Raw genomic sequence first — 20,998 nt, 5'->3', positions numbered from 1 at the left:
AGCCAGCAGCATGAAGAATCTACCTTCTATTACTGTGGTTCTCTACGCATGATGCTTTTGTGGTATAGTTGAATTTGCTGACTGCCAGAGAGGCGCAAGTTTTTACGTAGTAAACTCGGTCTGAAACCTTCCAGAGCCACTGTATGGAGAACCCTCTTCAAATAACATTTTTTAAACTAAAACTCTAATGGGAATCAGTATCCTAAGGTCCAATGGGTTATATGGAGAATGGGTAAAATGGCAGGAATGTGACCAACATATAAAGCAAGCCAAGTGTGGGGATTACTTGTTTCTATACTAGACACCTTCTCTATTTCTAAATCGCTCATAGTGACAGAGAGCCACTTCTTCTCAGAGTCACCACAGGGACTGTGCACAGAGGAGGAGGAGGATGCTCATTCACTGTTTCTATGTGAACAGGTGCAGAAACTGGGGACCAATGCAGCCAAGCTCCGGCCCATCACTGTGGCTAGATGGTCTAAGCAGTGCATTGCCACGTCTGCTCATAATAGCGTTATTCTGTAAAAGCTAATAAATTCAGCACTTGTGTATGTACCACGAATATGTAATCTAGCAAAACAGTGAAAATAGCAGACAAATGTTTGGGAAAACATACCATAGGACTTGATTATTTTTATTTAGTTTTGAAGTCTTCCATGCTTTTAAAATCCTGAGCATGTGGGTGTAAATGCACATACACACACACACACGCACACACACACACACACACAGAGAAAGAGAGAGAGAGAGAGAGAACAAAACTCACATCTCTCAACTAAATAGTAAACCAGTAACAGATTTTTTTGTCTAGGCTCCTCAGCACACTAGCCCCAGGCTGTGTTGGTGTGTGGCTCAGCAGCAATCAGAGGTCATAATTTCATTGGCAGTTAGCATCAGGTTTAATTTTTCTAGCATGTTGCATTTACCAGAATGTCTGGTTTCAGTTACGCCAGGCACTCTGGGAATCAAGCTTTGGGCAGTATGGTGTGTGGAGGTACCTGAGGTTTCTGGAACACACATGCCAATTGTTTTCAATCACTTTCCTTTCTGAACACAACAATGTGTTTGCTAAGGCTGAGTAACGGTAGTCCTTGATGACATTGCCTGTTTCTCACAGAAAAGGGCCCCAAATAGGTAAAAATGTCAATTTAACAAGGCTGCCACCTACTGATGGGCACAGTGGAAAAGCATGCCAATTAAGGTGTTTTTTTAAAAAAAAATAACTGTTTTGCTTGTTTGTGTTTAGAAAGGTGCTTCTTCAAATTTAACACATGCCATCTAAATTGCATTTTAGGAGTGTGACCAAGTTCATATAGACGATGTGTCATCGGATGACAATGGCCAGGACCTGAGGTGAGCTCCTTGGTACCCAGACTGACCGTTCCTCTGTTAAGAGTCTAACTGCTTGACTAACTAAGATGCATTCTCTGTTTGATTAACTCCGGGCTTTTCCTCCATCTACACAGCACATACAACTTCGGGACAGATGGCTTCCCTGCTGCAGCCACCAGCGCTAATCTGTGCCTGGCAACTGGTGTCCGAGGTGGCGTGGATTGGATGCGAAAGCTGGCCTTCCGCTATCGACGAGTAAAAGAGATCTACAACACCTACAAAAACAATGTGGGAGGTATGTGGCTGCGAGATTCCCTCAGTGGGCTGGTGTCAGACAGCCTAGGTAAAACCTGCCAAGTGCCACTCCCTCTGGGGCTCACGCTGTCGGGTATAATAGGATAAGGGTGGTTTCATCTCACTGATGAATTTCTATAGTTTTGTGACCATTATAAGACTAGGGCCAGCTGTCCTGGCTACCTAGTGCCATACTCTGATCAGCAGTGACATTGAGGATGCTCTTTGACCTCTCCAAGAAAGCCTTGTCCACAATACAAGATGGGTTCTAACTTACACTCCTCCCTCTGAACTCTGTGTGTTAGCCTGAGTTCTTGCAGTATGGTTCACAGTAGTACTTGAACAGTGGCTTGGGTATAAAGGAAATAATAGGTAATACTGTTTATCTGGGGGCCTTTTAATTCGGTCTGATTGGGATTATTTGCGCGGGTGGAGAAGTTGGTCGTTTAAGAAAAAATATTTAACAGATATAATGTGAGGTGTATGACTCAAAGTACGTGGTACCTTCCTCCGGCTAGGAGCCAGTCCTAGGTCAGCCACTCACTCCCAGGAGGTGGCAAAATGATGCCTACCAGGGCGTCTGATAAGCCAGTCATTCCCTCAACCGAGGAGGGAAACAGGTCATTCCACAGAGTTACTGGCAGGAGATGGTCCATCAGAAGAAGGATGCTGGGAATGTCAGGACAGAGGGTCCCCGCAAACTAAGCACACATTTGCGACTGAATGGCATCTGAAAATGTTCAGCTTAAGAGTAGCGATGGTCTCTGTGAAATGTTTCTTCTCTATGGTTCTGCCCGGACACGTGGGTGAGCATGTGGGTCTCACGGGCCTTCTACCCCTCAGGTCTGCTCGGCCCAGCTAAGAGGGAAGCGTGGCTCCAGCTGAGGGCTGAGATTGAAGCACTCACAGACTCCTGGCTGACCCTGGCCCTGAAGGCCCTCTCGCTCATCCACTCCCGGTGAGGCGCCCGTGGGCATGGGCTGGCAAGCGGGCGTTGCTCGGGCTTGCTTGTCTTGAAGACTTATTTGTCAACAGTCTTCCATCTCTGCTCTCATAGGACGAACTGTGTAAACATCTTAGTGACAACCACCCAGCTCATCCCGGCGCTGGCAAAAGTCCTGCTGTACGGATTAGGAATTGTGTTCCCCATAGAAAACATCTACAGCGCGACTAAAATAGGTGAGCGCTCACGTCTTGAACTATTCCTTTTCCTTGAAGCCAGTGTGAATGGGAAGGCGGCAATGAGACGTTTTCAGAATTCCTGCTGTACCCACAAAAGGGGAAAAGAATGAGAAATGTCAAATATAACCCATGTAACCACGTGATAAATGTTACTTCACTGGAGGAGGTGAAGACTGGGCATTGAAGGAACAAATGATTTAATGTAAATTCTGAGCTATTGTATTTATTCTTTTAGATAACTCTTGGATAACACAAACATTTTGTACATTGAAACAAAAGTAATACAAACTCATACAAAGTGGAAACGAACAGTTAAGGGTCGTTTTCTCTATTTTACTGGCAATGGTTTTTGTTAGTTTTAGTTCAGTATCTATAAAAATTGACCTCTCCTTTTAGTTCTGAGTAGCTAGAAAAAAGAAGGTTCCCACAAGAATACATAGTTGGGAGGGGAGCAAAAGTCTGATAAGAAATGTAGTTAGGATTAAACTAAGAAGAAAAAGGGTAAGAAGTCCTGCCTTGTTCTCAAGGGGAGCAAATAACTATCTATGACCTATGACAAAGAAATGTGCAAATGAGCCTCCAGCAGGCGTGGAGTCCTATACCAGGCATTTTGCATATTCATCTTTACATTTTCCAAATGAGGAAACCTAAGCACCCAGGCTTAAGTTGTTAGAGTAAATGGCAAAGAGCCAAGCCTCAGGTGGCACTGACCCCAAGTCCTCCCCTCAAGGACCTACCCTGCATGCAGGGCTGAAGAAACTGTTGCTCCCAGCCAGGAGGGATCCGAGGTCAGTGTGAGCCCAAGCTAAGGGACAGAGTGGTGTTTGCTGGGTAAAGAGTGTTTCTTGAGCAGGTGTGCTAATGAGATCAAGGGAATGGAGAAGTTCCATGGCAAGGACTTGTGGTTGTCTCTGAGTGGCCATTGTGCGGTACTCGTGAACCGCTGAAGCCGGGGATCTGCCGTCCGCAGACATTCGTGCCCCACATATTCCTGTGAGACAGCAGGAGGATGGATACCGTCCCCCCAGGTGCCGTTTCTGGCTGCTAACTCTCTCTGAAGACAAAGGGCAAAAGTAGATTCCCTCAGGTCTAACCTCCATCTTCCCATGCCTTCAGAACCCTGTGTGTCTCCTCGGCAGCATTTACTCGTCGGTCACTAAAGAACTCCTTATTTGTTTACAGTGTGAATTTCCCACCAGATTATAAAGTTCCTGGGGGCCGGGACTCTCTCTGGCATCGCAATTGCTCCAGAGCATATCACACTCAGGCTAGAGTTTTGGATGAAAAGGCTAAAGGCCTGTGTGTGTATTGAAGGAAGCTAACGCGGAGCTCCTTGGATCTAAGCAGCGGGGGTCAGCGTCGCCGTGATTAACCAGTAAAACATGGTTTACCCTGACAGCACTGTGTGCGCAGAGCCTAGGCAGACAAACCCACCACCTTTGAAATCTGCCTATCTGAAGTCTAACAACTACTCATGCTTCGGAAGCTAAGACATCTATGAAGTAAAAGTAATCAAAGTAGAGATTGAAAGTCCTGTGATTATTGTTTATTGTGTCATCGAATGAAACCAATGTGGCGGTCATTGCAGAGAAGGCGCCAACTTCATTTTTTTAATATTTCATGTTAAGAAAGAAAACTCGATATAACCCAAAGTTTGCAATAAAGCCTGCAGGTGACAGTACACAGGCAGGACTTATTTTGTTTCTTTTTCCCCACCAAAACTTCACCATCAAATAATCTTTAAGGGATTTTTGGGGGGGGTTGAGGGAACGAGCTCAGGGGAAATTAGCCTAACCTGTGAGAAAGGGTCTGATTCCCTAACACTATAAGAAATAAATAAAGAACAAAGAAAAAAAACTGTTCCCATGTATATAAAAATCAACTGAGTCCTTTTTCTACACAAGTCAAAAATAATATAGCTTTGCAAAATATCTAAGTAATTTCCTATCCAGAGGGTTTTTTTTTAAAGCTGTTCATTTGTTTCTTAGAGTGATTTAAAATTTCACAGTTTAGTGGAAGCTAAAGCATTGAAAGGCACCTTAGACTAAGGCTGGCTGTATTACATTCTGTCAGATGCGAACGAGAGATCTTAGTGCAAAATACAAATATAAAGCAGACATTTGTTTAAGCAAACAAGCAATTTGTTCACGTGTATATCTGATCCCCATTTGAAAGGGGTGCAGGCCCTGCTCAGCCATTCATGCGAGAGAACTATAAACTGTCCCATTGTCCATTAAAATGACCTTATTGGCAGCTGAGACCTGGAACACCGATCTCTTCTGAGAAGAAACAATGCTGGCATTAGCTGCGGAGATGTGCTGACAGAAGAGCCGCCAACCAAGCCCAGAGGAAGTCCTGACATGGGAAAGATAGTAGACAGATAACGGTGTTCTGTTACCTGGATCCTGCTCTGTCTCTAGGAAAGTGCTTGGTTGAGCAGGAGATGGCCGGGTGAGGTGGCCACAGTCTTGTGTAGTACCCACGCCCATGATTCCTGGTATTCATTTTAAGAGGACATTCATGAGTCATCTTTAAGCAAAAACATTAGGCCTTGCTTTATCGTTCTCTCAACCTGCAAGTGGAGGGAGAAGCCTATGCCAATGTTTGATTTCTTTTGCTATTCCAAACACAAGTTGGGTTATTGTATTTATGTAATATGTTCAGCTTGTTATAACTAGTTTTTAATTCAAGTTAGAATAGGCTCCTAAAATCACATGTCTTTTAAGTCTCAGCTTCTGGGGAAAGAATGTATTACTACAACACAGCATGAGTGTACGCGCTTGTGCACATGTGCACACACATACACACACTGTTTTGCTTATGTCATAAGTTCTTTAGAAAAGAATATTTCAGCCAGGGGTGTCCAACATTTTGTGTGATTTTGTGCTAGGCCACATTGATAGCTGTCTTGGCCTCATGAGTCCTAGGCCAAGTTTTCAAGAGACAACTAACATGCTGCCAATGAATTCCCAACCCTTACCACACTGTGCTGTCTTCCCATCACTCAGTTGGTGAGACTTGTTTCCTTGGGTGGGATCAGTCGAATAGGAAACATGAACAAAACGTTTAACACTTCCCAGCATCATCAAACTGGTTCACCCAGCTGTTACACATCTGTAATTTGCTCTCGCCCACTAGGAAAGGAGAGCTGTTTTGAGAGGATAATCCAAAGGTTTGGAAGGAAAGTGGTGTATGTCGTCATAGGAGACGGCGTGGAAGAAGAGCAAGGGGCGAAAAAGGTAAGCCTCCCTAGGGGATACCCTTTGTAGCTGCCGTCCTCAGAACTGGCTCGTTTTACACATGGACATTCTTCTACCACAGACTATGAAATGTGGAGAACTGTAGAGACGGAGAGGGCCAGGGTAGAACCCTACTGACAAGAGTGAGCGGTTCAAGTGGTGGTGGGTAAGAAAGGCAAGCCCAGCCTTGCAGGCATTCTCCAGAACACAGGTAGTATCCACACGTTGCACACAGGAAAGACATTGGCAGGTGGCTTGCTTCTTTTTACCCAATCCTGATGCAGACGCAGACCTTTTCAAATGGAAAGACATTTGCCAATAGTCCAGTCTGGCAAGCAAAGATGGCGTGACTTTGCTACCATAGAAGAATTGAGCCTTTCTTTTATCCTAAGGACAGCACCTGCCTTGCCTGGAAAGGGGAGGTGGCCATGACTGTAAACGTCTCTTGAAGACAAGCACTGTGTCCCATTGCTGGTGTCTCGATTTCTGCATCTGTAATTCTAGCATTCCCTTTGCAGAAACTATCTCCTTTGGTATCTTGTTGTGCGACTTAAAGGAGAGGAGTCCCTTCCCTATCATTCCCTATGTGGCACACAGGGTCCTCACAATCTGCTCACAGCTTGTCTCCCCGATCTTTCTCTCTCCTCCACCCAATCACATTCATCTGGTGACCTGCTGCCTTAGTCCATTTCCTGTTACTATGGCAAAAATGCTAGATTGGACAGTTTATAAAGAACAGATTGTTTGGCTCAGTTCTGGAGGCTCAAACATTGACCAGCATGGCATCAGCCTCTGGTGAGGACCCTCCCTTTATATTATAATGACAGAGGGTATCCCTGTGGCTACAGGGCAAGGTCTTTCATCATTTTTGTAGGAAGTCACTAATGCCACATTGCTCCTTTTTACATAGAGTGCCCACTCATATCATAAACTCAATTTTCCTGATCCTAACCATTGCCTACAGTTCCCACCTTCCATTAATATCACCATAGAAAATTGAGGATTATTTCTACCATGTGAACCCTGGAAGACATACTCAATCCATTAACGCCTCTCCTCTTCCATGCCCAGTGCATTCCTCCAGAATAGTTTCTCCCAAGTCCTCTGTCATTATCTGGCTTATTTCTCAAAACTCGTGCCATACATCATGCGTTTTGGGGGTTTTCTTTGTAATAGTGCTCACTTTCACTGGAACTGGAGACAAAGTAATGGAAATAGCTTGTATGCTGGTCCGGGCTACATTTGATGTGTGGTTTTGCTGTCTATCTAGTCTGTGGCTTTGAACCAGTTTCTTAAGTCTTCTGTTTTATTTTACCCGGACTCCCCAGTGGGGATCATCACAGCACCTAGCTCCTTGTTCTCTCTGACCAATTAGATTCACTAAGACATGTGACTCCCATGAAGACATCAAATGGCAGTTAGGATTACTCAAATAATTATGGATGTCTGTTGTGATAACTGAATGTGATCTTGGAGTGGAGATTTTTTGTTAGAGACTCTAGCTCTAGCTTTTTTATACATCTCTAAATCTTGGTACAGGCTATACTCCATGTTTCTTCAAGGGCATCCTCCCATGCAAATTAAAGTCCCTCCGTTCCTCACAAACTCCTTCGTAGAAATCTGTTTTCACCACCATGATGGACACAGTGTGTTCGGTTCTTTTGCCTTTTTTCCAGTTAGAAATGTCACGCAAAATTTCAGGTCTTAGACGTAGAACTGACTGTCAGGTGTGGCATGTAGTAGCCTTTTCATAAATCCTGAAGATGGTTTTCTTCGGCTCCACTGTCTCTGAATTCCAGTAAGAGCACAGGCACTGGCTCTATGTCTGTCCATGAAGATGCCCCTGACATGCCTGGCAATGACTGCACCCTGCACACACTTGGCCTGCTAATGCTACATACGAGCCACGACTGTTGCTGGATACATTTGTCAGTTTTGACTAAATTAGAATTCCCCAAACTCAATCCTGGGAACTGAAGTATGGTTGATGGACATTCCAAATTCAGGTTGCCTTCCTTGGAAAGCTTCTGGAATTCCAAGGGCATCTGTACACAGAACCTCCTAGTGGTCAGAAGGGCCCAGGCGAAGAGCTGCCCTTCTGAACAACGTGGCCCTCCTGAGGAATTAATTCAATCTGCTGTGGCCCTGAACCAGCTTTCCAACTGCCCTCCAAGCTGGGTCTTCCAAGTTTTAGTTTCAAGAGAAAGCTACCAGAGTGTGGCTTTCTGGTTTGAGTTTCACAGAAGGAGGGATGTAAATGTGTTCACATAAGATGCAAAGTGAGGTAAAATCCCTCTGTAAGCATGTCTCTTCCTAGGTCTTTCCAAGCTCTTTCTGAGATGGGTAGCCCTGGCGAGCACAGCATGGAAGGCAGGCACTCCTGGTCCTGATTTAATAATTCAAAAGTGCAATAAGGAGACAGTTTCTGTCTTCGAAGGGCAAATACAATGATCTCTACTATTTATCTTCAAACATGTTATCTCTTTACACAAGGAAGAAATCGGCAATGAATATTCTCTTTGACCTTTTATTTATGAATGGTCTTTGCTTTGATGTTTGAGAGTGAATGGATGTATGTGGTGGGGTGGGGGAGGGAGCAGAGATGATCCTTGGACCCTGCAACCTGCCTGTGTGTGTAAAAAAAAGTCAGCTTTCTGAAGGTCGGATTCCTGTACTTTGCAAAACCTTGGAAACCATCAGCTCAATCCATCAGTGTAACAGACTAGATAGCCTTTTCAAGACAGTGTTTGAGCTAGCCTTTAAAAGAAACTAATTTTTAAGTACTGATTCTTCATATATGAAGGAAGAGACCGGCACCTGAGAATTGGGGACATATATCGAGTATCTTTAGAGCCGAGCTGTGCCCAGATGTGAAGACTATCTAATAATTAACTTAGAGGGGAGAAAGAAGAGCAGAAAGCCACAGTGTCCCTTGTAAGATGAATGCATAGACAAGGTCAAAGGAACAACATGAAAAAAAATGGCTACCCACACTTTGGCAAGATCAGTGCTCAATCGCAAGCATGGGCCACCAGATCTAAAACTCCATCCAAGCCCCCCTCCCATTTTCAGGCACTTCCCTCCAATATCTCATAATAGCTTCCCAATGATGCTACAAACAAGTGTCTTCCTTGACCCATTTGCAGAAAACAGACTCAGCTAGGCCTGGTGACATCGCCTGTACCCCCAGGACTCACTGGGGACTGAGGCAGGCAAAGGGATGCTCAAGGCCCCCTGCACCAGAGTAAGAGCCTATCTGGAAAACCACAACCAAACCAAGAAAAAAAAAGCATGGCTAAATCAGATAGCTAGGTATTGACCAAACTATGATTTGAAGACAGTGGTCCTTCAAACTGTAAACTCTGACATTCCAAGCATGTTAAGACTTCATTTTTAAAAAGTTATATGGCTTGTTAAACTTAAATACTGGACACGTTTGTTTCTCCAGTGAATGAAGTAGACACAGCCTGGCGTCTTCTTTCCCGAGTGTTCCACCGGAGCTGTTTCTTCACTCAGCCATCCCTCCAGGCCGATGTTCGCATACAGGCGTCTAGAGCTCTGTTTTACCTGTCCTGCACCATGGTGGCTCTCTGCTTCTGAAGCTCGCCGTCATTCTGATAGATTAGTTATGGAGTGGTTGAAGTTACTAGACAGAATTAACAACGAGCAGGTGCCCCTCCCCTATGAAGAGCTACACAGTTGAGCATTCCAATCAAAATCATAACATTTTGCCATTCTTCCAAACCAATTTTAACTGCTTAGCTGGCTTCTCAGTTTTCTGTGTTCTTTTAAACATGCAGTCTCCCTTCCTCCCCATAGAGATGTCTTCTATCCACCCAAATCCTATTCTGCCGCTGGTGGGGTGGGGGTGGGGCAGCTTTTTAAAGCCAGAAACCAGCCAGCAACTCTCCAGGTGTCTGTTGCTGACCCTTCTAGCATTTAGATTCTCTTTGCGAGTGCAGGCGGCTTTCCTAGGTAATTCAATCTAACTCCTTAATTTGTATGTACTTCCTGAGAAATGAGGATATGACATGATTTGAGAGAAATAATTAAGCATGGGTATAACTTTAAAAATCAGAATGATTAAGGAGTGATATCTAGTTTTCATTGCTAGATTAGATTTTTTTTTTTAGAGACTAAGTTAAATCTTTGGTGAATGGTGATTAAAAATGGCCTGCACCCATTATTCTGTGTCCCCATTAAAATTCCATTTAGAAGTTGTCCCTTTTAAATGTGCACTCTAAAACCTGCTGAGATTCAAAATTAAGCTGAGGACCTGGCCATTCGTGCCTAATTTTAAACTCCAGAGAAAGCAACCTTTGTTGGGGAAAAAGAAAAAGGAAAAAAAAAAAAAACATTTGTAATACAGTCGAATTCTTTGCTTTTTATTTAAGAGGAACACAGATTGAACACTAAGCAGAGATTAGTTTATTACTGCCCGGTTTGTTCATACTTACTTATCACATAATACATGCTAGGTCTTGGCTCTCTCTACCTACAGCAGCAGTTCTCAATCTGGGGGACCTGACCCTCTGCGGGTCGAGGGACCCTTATGTAGGACTTGCCTAAGACCATCTGGAAGCACAGATATGTACAGTTAATAAACAACAGCAAAATTACAACTATGAAATAGCAAGGAAAATAATCTGATGGTTGGGGGCCACCACAACATGAGGAACCATATTAAAGGGTCGCAGCATTAGGGAGGTTGAGAACCACCAGCCTAGAGGGAAGCAGAGACACAGGTACTGAGTGGGCAGTGCTGGGCAGTGTGCTTTACCACGAGCTGTTAGACTCATCAGTCTTTGGAGGTCTCTGGTCTCTTTATTTACAACTGCAGACAGAGTTGCGCCTCTCTCTGTGAACTGCCTAGAAGTCATGTGTGCATAGCCCAGATAGGCCTTACGTTTCTGAAACGCAGATGGTGATTCTGCGTACTTTCTCCTCCTCTCCTCTCTCACTGAGCGATCTGTCCCAGCGGCTATCTGTACCAGAACACAGCACTGCTTCACTAATCCCTTAAGTGGCCACACCAGTGTGCTACCGTGTGAATGCGCTCCTGTTATTTTACCAGCCCTTTGGGACAGAGTGTCTAGCGGGTTCCAGCATTTAGTGTTACAAGCAGTTCCTCAGTGAACATTCTGTGAGTACATTCCCGAAAGCGCAGTGTTTGCACCAGCAAGGAGATGCTCTTAGGTTATAAGAGGTTTTTATTAATGCGTTTTTAACAATTGTGCAAACTTCAGTTTCCATGGGAACAGCCGTGCATATAGCTTTTTTTATATGAGGGATGTCATGTATAACCAGAAAGGATAAATGAAGACTTTCAGAGCGAAGGCGATTTGAAGAGTTGTGCCTATGGCAAGAAGAGCAGAAATGACATGTGTGTTCTTCTTGGGACAGATTTTGGTTCTGTGGACTCCCAAGCCTGTGCTTCTCTAGGCTTGGTTGCCCGTGTCTGCTCCTTATTGTTAGGGACGGTGATCATCTCCGTTTCCGTCACACACACCCTGCCTCTCTCAGTGTCTGGCCTCACCAAATAAATTCAGGAGTCGTCCAGCCACAGACTGCTCAACTGCCCTAGCTACAAGCCAGCTTTCTCTGTAACAAGCTAGCCACACTTCCAAATCTCCCTTTCTCCCAACCCTGAATAGTTTTAAATCCCTTCTTCCTTGTGTTTTCAGGCATCCAGCAAGTATTAGCCTCCCTTCCCATTCATTTACCAGATAAAAATCTAAGCTCATTCACCTATAGTCTCAGGGCATTCCCCTGAAAGGCCTCCTTCTTTATTGGTCTGTGTACTGAGCAGGGCATTCCAGCCTAAGGACATTCCAGGCTAATTATAGAAGATGCTTCCGGCACCCTTTATCTCCTCCCCTTTGTACCTAAGCAGAAGTCCCACTCCTGCCCATCAGCCCGGCCCCCTCGAGCTTTGTTTGTTCTTCCAGCTCAGAGTAGGCCCAGCTTGCGGCTGAACCTCCCTCTCTTTGCATTCATCATTTTACTCTGACTCCCACCCAGCCTCTGGTTGTGATGAGCTGGTTCAGTAGATGTGCCTCGTCTGCCCAGTGATCCTGAGCCATGGGGGCACGCTCTTGTGTCACGCTTTAGTGCTTGGCTCGGCTATGGGGTACCACAGGTGATGGCATTTATTTGAACCATAGGCTTGGAAACAACACCACATCCTTCAGTCTAACTACTCCATTTACTGATGACTGCAGCTTTGGGAAAATGGTGCCATAAAGGAACTTCATTTGGCTAAGGGAAGACTTCTTCAAAGCCATGTGCTTCTCTTTTCCTCTTTTGGCACCCTATCGTTCTGGTTTTATTTAAGAAGTATTTATTTTAGTGGCCAAGAGTAATACGCACACACATACACTTCGTAGCACTCAGTTTCCCCCATAGGATCAAGTGTCAAATCTTGGCATTGGCATGTACTTGGGTAGGGAAATATTACCCCATGTAATATTGGTCTGATGCGCTATTAACAAGAGTCAACTGGCCTTCTCTGCAAGGCTGTTTCCTATTAAGCACCCACTTGATTGTGGACACTGTGCAGAGTTCCTCTGGTCCTATGATGGCTGAAACTCTCCCCACAGCAGCCGGTACTACCCATTCTTCCGATGAGCAGGCAGTGCTGAGGCCAGAGCTAACAGTCTCAGTACCGCTGTCTCTAGAGTCTGTCAGCTCTCATCCAAACCTCTGGCAGGTTTATTCAGGGAGCAGCTTCAATGCCCCTGCACTGAGCTAAGCTTTCTTGTTCCGAGGTGTAGTTTTCAGGGTGCAGCTTGACTTGAGTTTACTAATGCTCTAAAGGGGAAGAGAGAAGTTCCTTGTCTCTCAATGCTAGGAAACATTCTAACTCGGGGCTCCGGGAATAAATTCTTCTTTCTAGATATTTGTGTTTGGATTTCAAATTAAATACTCTTAAGTGTGCTCTAGGCTAGCATCCAATATTCCTGTATGGATGAGACACAGTTCCCAGAACTGCTTTTGCAGCCTACAAATCAAAGTGCCTGTTTTACACCTAAACCATGTGTCAGGGGAGTCCCGGGATTTTTTTTTTTCAGTTCCCTTTTCAATGTCCTTGTCACTCACTTCATTCCTCCACAGTACACTGGTAACTTTCAGATTTGAACTGATAGTAGCAGTATGTAAAGGGGACCTATCTGAGGCAAACATGCTTACCTCCAGAGCCCTCTTGCTTCTGCGGTAGTTTATGTGTTTGAGAGGTGGATGTTCTAAAGCTTCCAGACGGCCATCTAAAGAGTTTTCAGCATGCTCCTAGCGTCCTGAAGTACCTAGACTTAATAAGGTGAATAGAGGCGAACAGAAGCTTTGGGGAATGAGTCACTGACAATAGCTCCAAGAAGAGTCTGGAGAGATGGTTCAGGAGTGAAGAACACTTGCCAAGGTCCCAAGTTTGATTCCCAGAATCTGCGTGGAATGGCTCACAATGGCCTGTAACTTGAGCTCTGCACTTACATGCACACACACACACACACACACACACACACACCAATTTAAAATAAGACCTAAAAATATAATAAGATATGAAGAAGCAAACTACAAAAACAAGTCTTATAAATATAGCTACTGTGGGGGCAGTTAGGTAAACTGCAAGCTAAGACAATGGAGAGCTTTCTTTAAGACATTATGTATCTAGAATGAGCATGCTGCACAGTGAAAGCCATATATATGCCTGGTTTTGTGCATACATCTTTCGTAGTATAGCTATGCTCACAGTGGTCATTTTAGGATATGGGAAAGAAGTGATTTGTATTTATGTACATGGTTCTGTAGTCCTAGCGTGCTTTACAATATGCAGGGATTTGTTATAATAAGAGAAAGGAGGAAAGCTGTCTGTATGGCAGGTGATCAGTTTGTCACCCTCCGCTGTGCGTCAGTATCTGCTATCAACACTGTGGGAGACAGGATTACGTGTGCCTGCGCTGTGTTGTTCGTTTGAGCAGCTTTGGGAACAGGCCACAGGGAGCAGGGAGGGAGCGCTGTAGCATCCAGGCTCCAGACTTAGCCCAGAGCCAGTAGGGATCTTACTTTCAGTCCTTAACTGCTGTTATTTAAACCTCTCTCTTCTCTTCCTTCCACAGTAGAATAGTGGTACTACCACTGGGTCACCTTACCCACAGCCTCCCAGAACAGCCGATGGAGCATTAGTTGTTATTATCAATGAAGTGATTTAGACTTTACATGTAGTAGATGACTTTTTCAGCCAGCTGTATCTTTCTCACACAGGTAGTCAGTATCCGTGGCTTCTCCTTTATCTGTGCCTCAAGCCACAGGGCCATCTGAGCTTCCTTCCAAATGTTCACCTCCCACTCAGCTCAACTGTCATTTGGGACGGGGGTGGGGGGAATCTCCCTAGTTTCCTATGCAAAGGTAATTGTGTACTTTCTCATATTAGCACACTGATGAATTCCCGTGTTTCACAGTCTGAGGGGTGAGCCGGCACCTTCTATGTCTCAGACTCTTTTATTACTAGACCATGGGCCCAAAACTCAAAAGAGAATCTTTGTTGAATAAATAAATGAGCCACAGTACACACAGTACAAGTTACAATCTAATATGGCCAAGGGAGCTGTCTTCCTACATATCTGTGGAGATTTTAGGCATTCATTTCTGGACTATTCTCTTATTGGCACATAACAAAGCTATATGAATGCCTGTCAGAGGGCTGAGTCTGGAATGCATGATATTAGAGTTAGAGAATGCAATAAAAGACTTTAGCAGGTAATTTGAACGTATTAACAACATTAACATATTGTTTATAAGTATATTAAATAATGTATGTGCCATTGTATAGCAGCTTTATGAGCTATAGCAGACTACATCCTGACTTTAAAATCCAGCTTCCATGACAGATTTTCCACTTCTTATGAAATTTCCTCAAACTCTTCAGAACTATAATTACAAATCATGCATGTGTATGAGAGAAATCTGTTTTCCTGTGAAGGAAACAGAACGTTGTTCTTGGAGAAAGATTTTACTGCTGCATAAGTACTTTGCCTAATGCTCCCGAGCAGAAGTCTGTTGCAGCCTCCCCGGAAGGAGGGACACCCTGTTTCCAGGACAACTGGTTTGTTCAGGGGTTCCCAGACAGTCCTGTTAGAGCTTGATTTGTGTCTTAATGGCTTAAACAACTGCAGATACACACACTCACACCAACTTTAGATGCTCATTTACAATTCGTCCCGCATGGAATAGTCATGAAAAAGAAAAGTTGCTTCACTGATGTGCAAGATTATGTGTAAGAGTCTGCACTTTCCAATGGATACCCACACCCGGTTCAGGCTGCGCGCTTTCCCAAACTCGGGCCCACGAGAATGGACGATTGTCCTGAGGGTTGAAAAAGAGACACACACACAAAAAAGACCTTTGCTCATTTACCAGAGTAAATGGCAACTTTATTAAACTCAAGTCGAGTATATATACCAGTGGGCTAGAGGGATCGAAAATGCAAGGCCTCCTCCCATCCAGGAGCAGGAGGAGAAGATAAAAGCTTCCCAGCACCTCGGGCAGGGTCAGCTAGTAGAGGCAGGCTATGGGCCCACTGCTAAGACTTTGAATACAAGTGGAATCACCATAACAAAGAGAACCAGGTTCTTGTTAAGTTATCCCCTCAAGCCAGAGCTAGTGCAGAGTCTCCAGGGAGCCGGAGGTCACACGGCCCTGCGAATCGCCAGGAGAAGGGAAAAACCTTGGTAGCCACAATTATGTTTCGAAAAAAAATGTAAAGTATTGCCAAGTAAGGAAAACTTCTCAACCTACAAAGTATAAGCTGTGTACACTTTCAACATTGACAGCCACCAAGGACATATATCAAAAAGCACCAGTTTCTTTTCAGTAGCTTTTATCTCAAGTTTGGAATTGTCATTCAAGTCACAATGGCGGTCTAGTAGGAAGAAATGGATACTACATTCACACAATTGTTCATGGGATGGGGAGGCAGATTTGTGTCCTAAGTATATGTGACGTGACTATGCCAACTGGCAGTATTTACGGTAGGGAGATGAGGGTAAGCATGGCTGCGTCTCTCTACAGGAAATGGGGGGGGTCTATGCTGATCAGACTCTCTGCCCTTACCATATGTCTGCCCTCTGCAGCATGCCATGCCCTTCTGGAGAGTCTCCAGTCACTCGGACCTCATGGCCCTGCATCATGCCTTGGAATTAGAGTACCTGTAACAACCTTGTGCCAACTCGACACTGCGCGACTGCCCTGTGGCCAGAGACAATCCAGCAGACCTCAGTCTTGTGTCAGTGCTGGACTGCAGAGTGTAGCCGTTCCCACGTGTGGAGGCATGGCTGCTGTGGTCTTGACTGCTACCCTCGAGGTGAATGGAGGACCATGTGTATTTCCTCAGAACAGCTGTTGACTCCAGTACTGTGAATTCGGTGGAAGCAAGCCATGAGAATATTCTAGCACAGTGTAATGCGTCTTGGCTACGTTAGCTACATGGTTCAAACCTGTGAAGAAAAGACCTACAGACACTTTGGTTTTCAGCAAATGTGACGTAAACAGCTTCTCCAACCCAGCAAACTTGATTCCACAGTAAAGACTGAAGGGTGTCTCCTGGACATCGGTGGAGGTATTTTTCTCAAAGGTTTACTTTTCGATGTCTCCTACCCGGGGCCATCTGTACATCACTACTTATTTATGAAAAGACTTTTGAAAAACAGATTTGCTGAGGTATAACTCACATAACATAGAATTCACCAAGACAGACTTCTCAGTATCAAATAGCTGAAGGGGCGATAGCATAATCAATTAAAGGAAGGCCTTTGCCTGACAGTACGGCAAGTCCTTTGAATTTTAGCAGATTGCAAAGTAGCTTAAACTATGTCTAATTTAAACATGTAAAATGTACATCACTGAGACAATCGTGTACAGAAAGAATTTTTGGTGTAAATTTGTAATAATGGATGATTCTTTTGCATTCTGTTTAGGGAAATGCTATTCTGAGGTTGAAATGCCTTCTAGGAAGCTTGGGCACAGACTCCTGCAGTGCCTTAGCTAAGTATTGGGTATAAATATTGTAGATAATGGATCTTTTTGATAATGTTATCTAAGACCAAAAGCATGAATGTCAAGTGTCAACAAGGATTTTAATTTCCCAATCTTTTATCCCATCAGTTTTTCTATTTTTTTTTGAGTGTTGGATAGAAGGGCCTTGATAAACATGACAGAGCAGTTTCATAACTGAGAAAGGGTTTAAGTCTTCCGGCCCACTTCGCTTTCTCATTTCCACACTAATGTATTATATGTAACTACTTGGAAAAGAATGATTATTCAAATGCTTCATCCCACAAAAAGAATATAGATAATAGATATATTTTATTAATAAAATTAATTGGAGCCTAGCAGAGTTTCCATGTGCTCAGAATGATTATTGTGTCTGGGTTTCTTGTTTGTGTCAATGAGGACATTGCCACATGGCCGGATCAGCAACACTTCCCATCAGCCCTTGCACTCAGTCTTGCCCTCCTTGCCCAGAGAAGGTCCAGTACCCAGTGTGGGTGTCTGGCTGTCAACACACACACACTAATGTTGCAACACTGCTCTCTACTTATGACATGAAAGACATAAGTCTGCAGCTGGGCGGGGTTGATGACAAATGACCGTGTTTGTCATGTCATAGGAAAGATTCTTCCAAAATGATGAATTTATGCAGGCAGGAGTCCTTCTCATCTTCGGCTTTGTGTTGCTGTGAAATTACCTTTTGGATCAAGTTTGTCTAATATTTTATTGGGGGGACTGGGTTTGACCCAGAGTAGCAAACAAACCACGCTGCCTTTTCCTTTTCTAAAATTCCACATTGCTGCTAAAATTAGTCATTTGTGAATTCCCCACATTGCTAACGTGAAGAATGGAATCCGTTTCCTGCCTCACCTGGCATAGACAGGAGCGGACAGTCTTTACGCCTCTTCATTGGATGTTTTTGCTTGGTGCAGACTGAAAAGACAGCTCTGATCTTGGCCTTACTGTTTAAAAGAAAAAAAAAAAGGTTTGTTGTGTCCACAGTTGTGTACAGATTTTTTTCTTCATTAATTTTGTGTTTAAATTAATAAACTTGATTTGTGTGGTACTGTATGCTCCTTGAATGTCAGTATCATCTTTGTGGTTTGGGGTATGTGGAGGCACAGAATCTTGTTTGCATTCGAACCCTGCAGCCAAAGGAAGTCATGTGGACAACCCGGTGATGGCTTTATCAGTCCTGCAGGAGCTGAACTGGAAGGCGACAGCTGGGTCTTGGGTCATCATAAGGACTGGAGAGCGGAAAAGTTCTTTATTTCCCTAGACTACACCAACTGAATCCTCACTCAAATTTATCGAGGATAGAACAGAATTAAGCATAAATTATGTTGGATTGCGGAGCATAGATCTGCCCACTTAAATACCTAAGGGAGAGCAATATGAGGCTGTTTCATCAAAAAAAGAGCTCTCACTACATATATCTCTGTGATTTGCCAGATTAATCACTGACAGAGGGCTATAAAACTGTACAACTCACTTTCTCTTGAGAATTCAGCCCAACATTCATATACACAATGCATGACAACCAAGCACACACGGTTGTCTGGCCCGTTCATCAGCTCTGTGATGTGGCCTTTCCAGAGGCACTCACGACGCCAGGTCACTTGAATAACTGGGTGTCTGGCATGAAAGCGGTGAGAACTGAAGGAAAATCTTCGAAGAGGTAAAGGTGGGACGTGAGGGTATTATCAGATCTTAGGTGAAGAAAGTATGAAAAATAGGCAAAATGAGGGTTGCAGACTCAGAAGATAAATTCTCTGCCGCTTCTAACGTGGCAGCCCCAGCCCAACCATTTCAAGAGCTCCCCCTGACCGTTAGTTGAAGCTCAGATTTCTAGTATTCCAAAGCCTCCAAACACAATTTGTTCTTGCCTCTCGGCATTACCTCTCATTGCTATAATGAAGAAGCCTTCTGTACCTCTGGTCAGTACATAGACCAAGAATACCGCTTCATCTTTGCTCAGAACATTCTAGCATTCCAGCCTCAGTCCACCTGCATCAGAGCCAGACCTTTGTCTTTGGAAAGTTCTTTCTCTGAATATCATGAAGTGTTGGCTCCTTCTCTTGAATATCTCCCCTCCATAACTCTGTCTTTATGGGCAATTCATATTCTATCCCATAGACTTGCTCTCCTGTGTGGCACTGCCCTGGACACCATAGGGCAAGATGACTTTGATCCAATAAGTGACTTTCTGGTAAAGTTCATAGAAGCAGATTATGGCTGAATCAGTGAGTGGGTGGGTAAGATACACTCAGCTTAGAAAGGCTCCTTATGGAAACTAAGCCTATGAGTACAATCCTAAGTGAAGGAGGAGTCACTAAGGAGCAGACCTGGGGATGTTACTGGATCTGACTTCTTGCAATGATTCCCTCGCTACATAGACAAAAAGCTGTACTGAAGGTAGTGGAGAAAGAGAAGGTGTGGGGGAAATGGTTAATAGCGCCTCCCCCCAAAAAAGCAGTGAGCAGGACTCTGATTAGGATGGGGATGATGGAAATCTGAAATGTGGGTCGGTTTGTTGAAGTAACAGCAATCACACTGAGTATGATGTCACATGTAGAGAAAGTGTAGTGGAAGGGAGCCGCGGGCTGCGTTCCCACCCGGATCCCGGCTAGCTTACCCCGAAATAATTACACAGAAACTGTATTCTTTTAAACACTGCCTGGCTCATTAGTTCTCCAGCCTTTTATTGGCTACCTCTTACATCTTGACTAACCCATATCTAATAATCTGTATGCCACCACGAGATGGTGGCTTACCGGGAAAGATTCAGCATATCTGACCTGGCGGCTGGCTGCATGGTGTCTGCCTCACTTCCCTTCTTCCCAGCATTCTGCTCTGTCTTTCCTGCCTATCTATGTTCTGACCTATCAGGCCAAGCAGTTTCTTTATTAATTAACCAATGAAAACAACAGAAATACAGAAGACCCACCTACATCAGGAAAGTGAGGCACAGTGGAATGTGGGTGCGTGTGAGGTAAAGAAGGTCATCTATACCATCGTGAGAGGCATCCTAAGGGTTCACAGGCTCGATTCTGTGGGTAGACTACCTGCAATCCCAACAGAGCAAAGGCTACCATTTAACTGTATTCTTGGCTGCCTAAGGTTGGAATCACAGTGAGCGGTTGCAAAGATTGTAAGGGAAAGCTAAGCTAATATTTACAAAACATTGGACCACTGCCTAGCAGATTTTTCTAATGTTGCCTACTATTATATGCTCCTTGTACATACATGTTTTTCCTGCCCACATGAAGAATCAACTTCTCCAATACAGTAATAGGCCTGTAGACACGCTCTGCATTGCTGGCTCTGGGCCTAGAAACAAGGGGAAGCACAGGCCCCTGCTCTCAGACCTTTGGCTGGTGGATGTTAGAGAACTCCCTAACTTTCTAGAAAGGTCTCTGTAAGCAGTGCTAATGGAGAGTGGCAGTGGGCTAGCCCAGGCTCAAAGCATGGAGTTGGCATAGAGGCAAGACTGACAGCAGGCTAGACCGGAAAGATAAACTGGGAGAGGGATACAGCTAGCTGATAAAGGGGGAGCAAAACCCCATCTTAAAGAATTGATTAGTAGCCAGGAGACAAAAGAGCCTGGGGTGAAATGTCGGCTCAGTATTATTTAGAAGAGCAAGACTACAGCCCTAGCATGGGAGAAGGAATAGGAAAAATGAACAGAAACAATACTTGGTCTACTGAAAGGCTCTCCTGGTCTTTCCGATGTGATGCTTTTCCAGATGGCTGCTTACAGTGCTAGGGCCCAGAGCTGTCTAGTTTGACCTCTGCTCTGTGTAGATATTAAGACTTGGGTTAAATGCTTTGCACTCAGGGGCCTCATCCTCCCTCCTCTTTATGGAAAGGTCACAGTCAAATAAGGGAAAGTCATGACCTTGACCCTCCCA

The 20,998-nt window shown here is 44.3% G+C and overlaps 1 protein-coding gene across 7 annotated transcripts in view; it reads left to right on the top strand.

Annotated features, from left to right (window-relative positions):
* Eya1 (EYA transcriptional coactivator and phosphatase 1) overlaps positions 1-18,158 on the top strand; it is a 140,844-nt gene extending 122,686 nt beyond the window's left edge. For all 7 annotated transcript variants that reach the window (XM_048420437.3, XM_087897241.1, XM_087897240.1 and 4 more), the window contains 6 exons: positions 1,295-1,353; positions 1,467-1,627; positions 2,470-2,584; positions 2,684-2,805; positions 5,947-6,047; positions 16,172-18,158. In XM_048420437.3, coding sequence (XP_048276394.1) covers positions 1,295-1,353; positions 1,467-1,627; positions 2,470-2,584; positions 2,684-2,805; positions 5,947-6,047; positions 16,172-16,252 — 639 coding nt within the window. In that variant the 3' untranslated portion in view covers positions 16,253-18,158. The remainder of the gene's footprint in view (positions 1-1,294; positions 1,354-1,466; positions 1,628-2,469; positions 2,585-2,683; positions 2,806-5,946; positions 6,048-16,171) is intronic.
* The last annotated feature ends 2,840 nt before the right edge of the window (positions 18,159-20,998 follow it).

The sequence above is a fragment of the Myodes glareolus genome, chromosome 16 (assembly GCF_982192425.1).
Source record: "Myodes glareolus chromosome 16, mMyoGla1.1, whole genome shotgun sequence".
Taxonomy (NCBI): Eukaryota; Metazoa; Chordata; class Mammalia; order Rodentia; family Cricetidae; genus Myodes; species Myodes glareolus.
The sequence above is the reverse complement of the archived record's forward strand: the minus strand, read 5'-3'. Positions and strand labels throughout refer to the sequence as shown.